Consider the following 10,689-nt stretch of genomic DNA (forward strand, 5'->3'; position numbering starts at 1 on the left):
TGAGTCTAGGCTCTCTGACAAGACAAACACAACACTCTGTCTCACTGCTGCTGGTAATAGCACCCTGACCACAATGGGAGCACACACACACACACACATACCACAAGAAGCCCCAGCCAAGGTGTGTGTGTCATTTCTGCAGTGGGAGTCATAACAACCTCACACATCTGCTTACTTTCTCACAGTCTGACAATGTTGCCACATGCACGGCCATATCAGTGAGTTAAGCAAGGAGTTCCCCCATACTGAAACATTCATGCTACTAATTCAAATATGTCATCTTTAATATGGTCTGCCTGCTGCATACCTACAATTATGACAAATACATGACATTACCAATACAGTAGCCTACCTCCACCTCTATATACATAATCAATTACACAACAGCACGAGGAAACTAGTTTGAGGGTGTAGTTGACCGACTACATATGCATCTGTGGCTAATCGTGACCCGCCTTCCCTCAGCTGCAATGCAATCAGTTCAACACTCTGGAAGAGATATTTCACATCTCTAACCTAATGGAGTTGTATGTGTGATGATGACATGGGGAGCTGGTTGGGGTGTGTGTGGGAGGGGGCACAGGCGTCAGCACTGGAGCAGGAATGGTGGCACTGAAGGAGCAGCCGATATATACATGAGTGTGAGATCAGAACTTTTTTTTGGGGGGGGGGCAATATCATCTTGAACATTAGATTAAATGGTAAATTGAGGATAATATGAGCAACACTAACTATTCAGTAGCCAAAACAAAACCCTGAAAGTGGTTGGCCTTATTTATTTGTCCTTTTCATTGTTTCAACATCAAAACATCTTCAAAGTTGCCCATCAACATTGCCTGAGAATGCTGCGGTAGGAATCACAATGCCTCTTAGACTTTCTCTTAGATGATTGACTTGGATTGTGTCCAACAGATTAAAAAAGCTTCTTGAATATAAACAGAGCAGGAATGTGCAGTACAGCCCAACATGGATTGTCTTCCTTCCATTGTTTCCCACAATCATGTGACAGCCTCCAGGTATGCCCCATGACACTGCGTATTGCCATACATAAAAGATACGACGATATGTTGAAGGAATTAATAGATTGTGTGTTAATGATCAATGTCTGGGATTAACTATCTCAAATTTGTAATGCCCTTCATGTCTTCTTTCGAATTCTGAACACTGGGAACACGCGCATATTCCGCACACACACACAAACAGAGAGAGATAGAGAGAGTGAGAGAGAGACAGCCATACGCACGCACACACACACACACACATACAAATCTACATGAGATCACGCTTTATCAAGACAAATACTATGTTAATATAGACCGACAGCGAGCGAGCACAATGTGTTAAGCGACCGCAAGAGTAACCTACACTCCGATAAAAAGTGATGTAGCTAGTTTTAAAATCCGATATGTTGACTGCTGTAATAACAGCTATAGCCTCGTCTCATGTATGGTGTTTAAACAACTCAACTGATCCAGCAATAACAAAGTAATTCTATCCACCAAGGACGTACCAACAAATACACTTCCAGCCGAATATTAGATGGAAAATATTAGATATTGTGGGGCATATAGACACCACTGAAATTGTGTTGTATTTCATGACATTGCACCAGCCTTTGATGGTTTGTCGTAAGGTAAGATTGTATATGTTTTAAGATAATTTGTGAAGCAACATTTCAAAATCATACAAATTATCCTGTTCTCCAGCATAATTACGTAATTTGTGTTTCCCTTCGAAGTCAGAACCAACTTTGTGTTCAAACCGCCAAAATAGCTAGCCTAAATAACTAGTTTGTAGCCTACTACATTCTAAATTTTGGTTAATCTTACATGACTAGTTTCTAAAGAGATATGAATTTCACCTCTTAACACTCCATATCTTACACAGAAACACAAAAGCCTTTTCAGAGAAAATCAGCAATATGAACTCTCAGTGCGCTGTCAGGTAGACCACCTTAACGTTCACTCTGGAGCACTGTGCACTCTTTAGCCGCGACATGTTGCCAACACGTTGAAGTAGACAGGTGTTGCACATGGACAGGTACGTTCGAATCAATTTTATGGAGTCTATGAAACACAAAAATCCTTACCTTCGTATAAAGGCCTGAGCTTCTATTGTGTCGGTCCAGCTCCTTTAGATGACACACAGAGAGTTATTATCCAATTATATTTAAAATAAGGATGTGTGGATGCTGAAGAAAAACGAAAGCTGCCGCAGCTTTTTATGACAGCTCGCAGTATCAACGCCTAGAAGAACACACACTCAGACGCAAGCGCCAGTCTCCACCTCTCAGTGGTGGAGTGTTTATGTCAAGTTCTGCCGCACCGTCGTAGTACACCGATAGTGTAGGCTATGGATAAGCCAACATGGCCATCTACAGGGTAACAGTGGTCCAACCAACTTTAGTTTGAAACGGAGAGGAAAGAGTCTAATTAATACTTGATTAAGAGGATGGATAAAGTTGTTTATTGGTAAAAATCAATAAGGAGAATCTGGAGAAGAAAAGTGTCATAAATATTACAATACCTGTGGCCTACTGTGTGATTAAAATTCCTTCACCATAGCCAAAACAGCGCTATCATGACATGACCACCTACTGCTATGTTTTTGGCGTCATCAAATGGTAAGTCTTGAGATTGCACATAGCCCACAGAGCCTGTTTCAACCTAGCCCACTGTAGTCTATCCGTGTAGTGTCTCACTGCAATCATTAAAGGCGTGTCACTCCTCGCTTTACATTGATTATAGCTACTGTCTTTTTAGTACGGTCATGGACGAGCAGATGTGCTGTCTAGCCGCCTACATATTGTGTATTTAGAAGCATTTTGTGAAGGAATGAATACGCATGGCTTCACATTCTTCAGATGTAGACTGTCAGGGAAGACTATTCCAGGTTAAAGGCACACTCCGCAATTCTGGTGAAGGGTTGTTGATATTTGAGTTTAATCAAATCACACCCCTCCCTTCCGTGCTCCAGAAGATTTTGATTGCCTGGAGTTGTAAATGTATAGGCATACAAACGCCTGCCAGCTGGAGGATCGTGAGGAACAACTCGTTGAATTTGACAAAAAGTGTATTGGATTAGAATAGTTGACAAAGCCTTTAAATAAGTAAAGGTTCTCATAATTAGTTGAGTCACCCAACTGGACTTTCTCGGCTAATGCTAATGCTAGACAGCAAAAGGTGCAATGAATGAAAACCTGATACTCCTCAGTTTTGTTAACAACTTTTCTTCCTCTCTTTGGGAAGGGACATTCTACATTCTTTTTGTTTGATTGTGAGGCATAGAGACACTATTGGTGCAACTAGCTCACCCGAAGCCTACTCTGTAAAAACACAAAGCCCAGGCCCAGCCTCTTCAAAAGATACTTCCCCTCAATCTTGTACAGACTACAGACAAAACCTGAAATTGGAGCAAGTTTCAAACCACTAGAACGACTCAGAAGATCTTGGGAAGGCAACAGTCTACCGTGCAGTGTCCAAGTGACATTCAGGATTCAGGAACTTTCTCATTCTAGAATCTACTGGACCTTTCTATCCCTACAGCTGTCCCAGGCAACCCCCCCCCCCCCCCCCCTACCACCCATTCAAGGCGCATAGGCATATGCCGGTGATTTCTCAGCTGTCAAACTTATTCCTTAAATAGCATATATCAGAGTCAGCCCATTTCACAAACAGGGGACACAATGTTTTTGGTGAACACATATAATACACTCAAATGACTGACATCCATCATTTAATAAAACAATACATTTGGAACACTATGTTATGAGAAGATCCACACAAAGTTCTTCAGAGCTACACATCTGTTCTGTTTTGTTTAGTAATTTGTAAATGTGGTCCCCTGTCTTTCTGAAGTGTGTGTGTGCCCTTCCCCCTGGTATGTGCCTATCTCTCTGAGTGAGATCTATATAAATCCCACATGGTGGTCTCCAGCATTGAGAGAAAAGCTGAGAAACGTTACTAGTAGACAAATTAAGCAAGCAAGAAGAGAAAATTAACTTGACTCACATCTATTGAGGTACAGTGATGTTTTGTCTGTTCTTGTGTTATTTCATGACCTCTGTCACCTCCATGCTTGACAGAATCATTTTGGGGGAATTTTGAAGGGGGTTAAATAGGGACTTGCCTATTCTGTGGTTGCTATCAGCTGTAGGTTTTCAGTAGTGAGCAAATGTTGCCCAAATAAGGCTTGAGGGAAGGACATTTAAAGATTGAGATAACATGTGCTGGGCCATTTGCTAAACAGAGTTGAGTTCAAGAGACAACTGTATTGTGGAACGGTAAGAATTGACCATCTTTATTTCAGAATGTGACAGATCAATATGAGAGAAACTTCTTTAAATATTTTGAAAGCCCATTAGTAGGAACACACTCATTTTGCAAATTGATTTGTATGTAGATTTATATGTATCAATTATGTTTATTGCAGTAGTCAGAAGTGTTACATAATGTTCATGGAAAAGCTGGTGGTAAATTTAGAAACATTGTTTTTTTCTCTGAGTCATTCACAAGAAAGAATGTTTTTCTCACAGTATTCTCAGAAAAATAGCCTTATCAGAATATTAGTTAATTAGATTTTAATTGACAATGGTTTTAGTTTGAATGGTCATTCTTGTATCGAACAGAAATTTAAAACCATGTGGCTTTCCCCTCATTGTGCATTAGCTTTCATGAAGAAAATGCTGAAAGAGGGGTGTTCTCGTTTTGAAGGACCATATCTTAATCTGTTCAGTGGAAACACAATATATCTATTAGAGTTATGTTTGAACAATGCTCTTTGAATTGTAGATGGCAGACGCAGTCCAGTTGAAGGAGGAGGGAAATAAATATTTCCAGGAAGGTTACATTGACAAAGCCATTGAAGTCTACACACAAGCATTGAAACTATGCAAAGACAAGAAAGTGTTGGCAGTCATCTGCAGAAATCGTTCAGCCTGCTACCTCAAGAAGGTAAGACCTATCATCTCCATCATCATTATAAACACACACACGCACACATGCACACACACATATTTTGTGAATGCTTCTAAATATCCCTTACATAATTTCCACCACAAATAGAATTTTAATTATGGGTGCATCCTCAAATACAAAACAGCATATCTGAATTGTTGTTTATGTTTAGGAAAAATACAGTCAAGCTGTGTCAGATGCCTCAAAAGGTATGATATACATTTAAAACTTTTTAAAGAGACAAAAAAATCCTATTATACAGTACATTTTGGAAATTGAATTAATACTTTCTGCATGTTTATCTCACCACCTTTCATTACAGCCGTTGATGTAGATGGTGCAGATGTCAAAGCCCTGTACAGACGATGCCAAGGTCTTGAAAAATTAGGAAAGCTGGACATGGCCTTCAAGGATGTCCAGAGATGTGCCACCATAGAGCCAAAGAACAAAACTTTTCTAGAAACCTTGAGACGACTTTCAGTACAAATTCAACAGAAGGTGAACTTGCACAGTTAAGCTATTTAAGGCCCAGCTGTTAGCTACACTTGACGTAAACTCACAAATGATTCACAATGTTGTTTTCCCTTCCCACAGCTGAAAGACTCCTTCTCAACAGATTCAAGGGTAAAGAATATGTTTGATATCCTGCTTTCTGATGAACAGGAGAAAGACAAGATGGAAAAGGTTTGTATCTTTGAAGAACCACTTACATATAAGACATAGACTGTGTTTGTGAAGAATTCTCTACGTGCTTCACTCAACATCTTGTTTGAATCCACTTTTTCTGTATATTTTATAGGCTGCAAACAACCTGATTGTTCTGGCCAGAGAGGAGGCAGGTGCTGAGAGAATTTTCCAGAACAATGGTGTAGCCCTGTTGCAACAGTTGATTGACACCAAAAAACCTCAGATGGTTCTGGCAGCTATCCGAACCTTATCAGGAATGTGCACTGGGCACAAAGCAAGGGTAAGGATCTATGTGAGACAGAGAGGATAGGGAACACTCATTTAAGATAAGATAATCCTTTAGTCATCCCACAACTGGAAAATTTGCAGTTTTACTGTAGCAGAGAGAATAGCACAATAGTAAAAGAAAGCAAGATATAAAAGATATAACAAAAACCAATGTACCTCTGTTTACTTCAAAGCAATGCCATTGTGTATGTATGTATGTATGTAAGTGTTTGTATAGTATGCTCAGGAAATGTGTACATACCAGTTATGCCGAGGATTGGAGCACAGGGGGGACTGTTTTGGTTGCAGAACAGAAAGTATGTCTGCTATTTCTGAATTAATTCTTACATTTTACTGACATCTGTTGACAGACGATGGCTATCATCCACCTCATTGGTATTGAGAAGCTATGCAGCATTATGGCAGTGGACAATGAAGAGATTGCCTTGGCAACTGCCAATATGTTCCAGTGTGTGAATGATTCCCTGTCTGGAGCGGACAGAAGGGAGTATGGCAAAGAGGAGGCTATTGTTCTTGGTAAGAAACAGGAGACCCCCTTTGGGGTGTGTTTTTAGGTTGCCCTCGTATTTCAGTGTCATAGTTTAATGGAAATGAACCAAATTTCATGACTGAATTCCAATTCCTTATTCTAGATTCAAGCAAGGATCTGAAGACCATCCTTATGGCCTTGCTGGAAATGGTTACAAGCAAGACGGTGTCAGGCCATGGAAGAGATCAGGCTCTCAACCTCTTGTGTAGGAATGTTCCACGTAAAGACAAGAAAGACACAGACCATTCAAAAACTCTTTACACCATTGACCATGGTAATTAATCATTTCATCTAAAAGCTTCATAGTCGTGTAAATCTTCTCTGTTGCATACTGATAGAATTTTAACATATACATGAAAATGTTTTTCTGCTACTTTCTCAGGCCTGAAGAAGATCCTAAAGGTGTGTGGTCAGATACCTGAACTGCCAGATCAGCTGCCCATGACAGAAAACACCCAGCTCATTGCCAGCGTCCTCCTCAACAAGCTGTATGATGACCTGCGTTGTGACCCTGAGAGAGATAACTTCAGGGAACTCTGTGATGAATACATTAAGTGAGTTCTCTCTCTTCCAATCACAATATTCAACTGATCACAGGTGGATACTAATCAACAGATTAGTCATACTCCACCTGCTCAAAACCATAATTATCTCACAAACAATGTTTTTACCTTGCCCCCAGAGGAAAGTTTGACCCCAATGATATGGATAAGAACATCCATGCCATCAACGCCCTGTCAGGGCTCCTCCAGGGTCCATTCGATGTCGGTGACAAGCTGGTGGGTGGTCAGGGCGTGATGGAGATGATGGTGGCTCTCTGTGGCTCAGAGCGTGAGGTGGATCAAATGGTGGCGGTGGAGGCCCTCATCCACTCCTCCACCAAGATGAGTCGCGCCACCTTCTTCACCACCAATGGCGTAGGCCTGCTCAAGGACATCTACAAAAAGACAAAGAATGAGAAGATTAAGATCCGGGCTCTGGTGGTAAGTATTTTTTTCTGACATTTCCCCCTGAAGATAGTCTTTTTTAATTGAGGGAGGGCCCATTGGCATTTTGCCTTTGATATTATGCCAGAATAATTTGGTTGATAATGTTTGCTTCATGTAATCACAGGGTCTGTGTAAGCTTGGGTCTGCTGGTGGTGATGATTATGCCATGAGACAGTTTGCAGAGGGTTCTACTGAGAAGCTGGCCAAGCAGTGCAGAAAGTGAGTATAATAACCCCTTTCTAGGCTATTGGTTTGTAAAGGTGAAACATACTGAGAAATACAATGTATGATATTCAGAATTTATGTACGTGTTGTTTTCATATGGTGTAACATAATAACATAATGGATTGGCACTCTAATCTTTCAGATGGCTGTGCAATCCTGCGATTGATTCCCGTACAAGGAAATGGGCTGTGGAGGGTTTGGCCTACCTCTCAAATGATGCTGATGTAAAAGATGACTTTGTTGAAGATGAGGCTGCCATGAAAGCTATGTATGAACTTGCCAAGGTATTTATATCATACAAATAAATAATGTACCAGATCATTATTTGCTAATTTTGCATAGAAAAACGTATTCCCCCCTCACTCCTTTTCTAGTCTGCAGACAAGACTATTCTTTATGCAGTGGCCTGTACCTTGGTCAACTGTACCAACAGCTATGAAAAAAAGGATATCCTCCCTGAGCTGGTCCAGCTAGCCAAGTTCTCTAAGCAGCATGTCCCAGAGCAACACCCAAAGGTAACTGGAGTTTGATCAATGTTGGACTGTTTAGGGCACTTAGTACAGTTTTCAGTGTGTGGACAATTTGTGTCCTCTAATGCAGTCATTTATAGAGCCATGTGGTTGTTTATGCTTTAGGATAAAAAGGACTTCATTCAGAAGAGAGTGAAGAGGATGTTGAAAGCTGGTGTGATCTCCGCTCTTGCTGTGATGGTCAAAGCAGACAACACCCTTCTGACTGACCAGACCAAAGAAATGCTTGCAAGGTGATGATTGCTACCTTGTTTGAAATACTAAATATTTCAACAACTTCAAAAGAAATTAATAATTACCCAACATTCAATGGACATGGCCAGAACATTAAGAGCAATTATCTTCCTCTACAGAGTTTTCTTGGCTTTAGCAGATGACGCCAAAGACCGTGGCATCATAGTTGCTCATGGAGGTGGGAAGGTAACTGAGTGGTCCTCATACACAACCATAAAAACAATACATCTTCAGATCACCTATTAAAATGTGTAATTTTTGTATTGTTTGCACATATAGCATAGCATAGCAGTTTCAGTGTCATTTCAAAGCTCACTATTGCCAATTATTTGTAGATTATAATAAAAGATAAACACATTATAATTTCTTAAGTATGGCCACTATTCTTTTACCCTGTACATCACAGGCACTCATTCCCTTGGCTCTGGAAGGAACTGAGGAAGGAAAAATCAAAGCCTCTCATGCTTTGGCAAAGATTGCTGCCATTTCCAACCCAGAGATTGCCTTCCCAGGAGAGAGGGTAGGATTATCCTGTCTGCAGTTATAATGAGAAACACATTGACTACAATCACCTAAGTTGTTGCTCATAGTAAAGTGTGTATTTAATGCAGGTCTATGAGGTTGTGCGGCCACTGGTCAGGTTGCTGCATACAGACAGGGATGGTGTCCAGAACTTTGAGGCGCTGATGAGCCTGACAAACCTGTCTGGCTTCAGTGAGAAGCTTAGGTGGGTGTTACATAGTATTCACACTTGCTGGTCCAATAATACTACTAATAATCATAATAACAGTAGGACAAAAATGCTCCTTCAATTCTATAATGTTGTAAAACTTTTTTTAACAGGACAAAGATTGTCAAGGAGAATGCTCTTGCAGATATTGAGAACTACATGTTTGAGGACCACGACCAACTCAGACAGGCGGCAACTGAGTGTATGTGCAATCTTGTGACCTGCAAAGAGGTAAACAGATACCTTCACTACTTCAAGAAATAGAACATAATGTTTATTGTGAATTATTAAATTACATAGATAAGTTTGACATCTTGGGACTCAAATTTGTAATACAAATATCTATTTCAATATTGCAATGAAATAATAAATACTCTGGTTGTTGTATGGGAACTGAAAACGGAAGTTGTGCAAATAAACAGAGTAATGAACCCACAAAAGTGCAGACTCGGCAAGTAAACTGTGTTTTGGTGTGTCCCCACAGGTGCAAGAGAGGTTCCTACAGGATGGGAATGACAGGATGAAGCTCCTTCTGTTGCTCTGCGCTGAGGAAGACGACAAACTTCAGATGGCAGCCGCTGGAGCATTGGCTATGCTCACTGCAGCTCATAAGAAGCTCTGCACTAAGATTACACTTGTGGTAAGTACCCTTATGCTAGGGCTGTTCTCAACCAGTTTCTCTTACAGTGTCTTTATTTTTTATCTGGTAACAAATGTTTTTCTGACTCACGAAATCTCTGGCTTGCCTAGAATATTGGCATACTTTTGAACACTGCCAAAAGCATGGACATGAGAGACATAGTATTACTGACATAATGAGTGATAATTATTCTCTTCCTCTCTCTTTGACCTGTAGACATTACAATGGCTTGAGATCTTGCAGAGGTTGTGTCTCCATGACACTGTGGAGGTTCGGCACAGAGGTCTGGTGGTTGTCTACAACATGATGAATGCTGACGATGAGCTGGCAAAGAACATGATTGAAAGCGAGTTGCTGGAGATTCTGACAATTATTGGCAAACTGGAGGATCACCCCAAAAAGCAGCCTGCGATTGACGCAGCCCGTGCATGCCTCTCGAAGGCGATGGATCTTGGATTAATTAAGCCCTTCTCTACTGGTAGAGAATAGAGTACAGCCTAATCAAGTTCTACTCGAAGTACTGAAGGACTGAGATAACTCTTCAGGAGGTTTTTTAAAACTTTGTAATGTATTTATTTTCCAAGTCAGAGACAAATTATTAGTATCTAATTTGGTTTGTTATTTCCATTGTTATACTTTTTGCTTAATGTATTTTACACATGATGATGAAACAGACTTTGTACAAAAACGTGATTGTATTGTTTCTACTGTATACCCCACGAGGAATAATAAAATTGAGATGAATTAGCATCAAACAGGCTTTATACGGTCATTCTGTATCATTGCAGCAGGGGGCAGAACGGGACAAGTTACATAGTGACAACACATATCTTATATTTTATCAATGGACATGATGTAGATCAATGGAATCTAAAACTCTGT

General features: G+C 40.4%; 2 protein-coding genes across 3 annotated transcripts in view; one reads left to right on the forward strand and one right to left on the reverse strand.

The window, feature by feature from the left end:
* The window catches only part of pip5k1bb (phosphatidylinositol-4-phosphate 5-kinase, type I, beta b), a 32,918-nt gene extending 30,620 nt beyond the window's left edge, over nt 1-2,298 (reverse strand). Inside the window, exon 1 of the mRNA XM_012828550.2 lies at nt 2,090-2,298. The gene's annotated coding sequence lies outside the window, so the exon portion shown is untranslated. The remainder of the gene's footprint in view (nt 1-2,089) is intronic.
* Nucleotides 2,299-3,865: 1,567 nt separating this feature from the next.
* On the forward strand, nt 3,866-10,562 carry unc45b (unc-45 myosin chaperone B). 2 transcript variants are annotated; one of them, XM_012828683.3, is made up of 20 exons: nt 3,866-4,020; nt 4,791-4,952; nt 5,128-5,164; nt 5,278-5,453; nt 5,550-5,639; nt 5,755-5,922; nt 6,281-6,446; nt 6,563-6,733; nt 6,842-7,013; nt 7,142-7,442; nt 7,573-7,667; nt 7,816-7,957; nt 8,048-8,188; nt 8,309-8,436; nt 8,557-8,623; nt 8,844-8,957; nt 9,049-9,164; nt 9,281-9,398; nt 9,652-9,807; nt 10,024-10,562. In XM_012828683.3, the coding sequence occupies exons 2-20, from the start codon at nt 4,791-4,793 to the stop codon at nt 10,294-10,296; spliced, it is 2,793 nt and encodes a 930-aa protein (XP_012684137.1). In that variant the 5' UTR covers nt 3,866-4,020; the 3' UTR covers nt 10,297-10,562. The 2 variants fall into 2 exon arrangements, with proteins under 2 accessions (XP_012684137.1, XP_031426449.1); XM_031570589.2 differs by lacking the exon at nt 3,866-4,020 and adding an exon at nt 4,054-4,282.
* Nucleotides 10,563-10,689: the final 127 nt, after the last annotated feature.

The sequence above is a fragment of the Clupea harengus genome, chromosome 7 (genome assembly GCF_900700415.2).
Source record: "Clupea harengus chromosome 7, Ch_v2.0.2, whole genome shotgun sequence".
Taxonomy (NCBI): domain Eukaryota; kingdom Metazoa; phylum Chordata; class Actinopteri; order Clupeiformes; family Clupeidae; genus Clupea; species Clupea harengus.

Excerpts from the sequence above, each read along its gene's own strand:
- unc45b (XM_012828683.3), top strand. The coding sequence starts at position 4,791 with ATGGCAGACGCAGTCCAGTTGAAGGAGGAGGGAAATAAATATTTCCAG. Across the intron at positions 5,165-5,277 it reads TGTGTCAGATGCCTCAAAAG|CCGTTGATGTAGATGGTGCA; the intron begins GTATGATATACA and ends CTTTCATTACAG. Across the intron at positions 8,189-8,308 it reads TCCCAGAGCAACACCCAAAG|GATAAAAAGGACTTCATTCA; the intron begins GTAACTGGAGTT and ends TTTATGCTTTAG.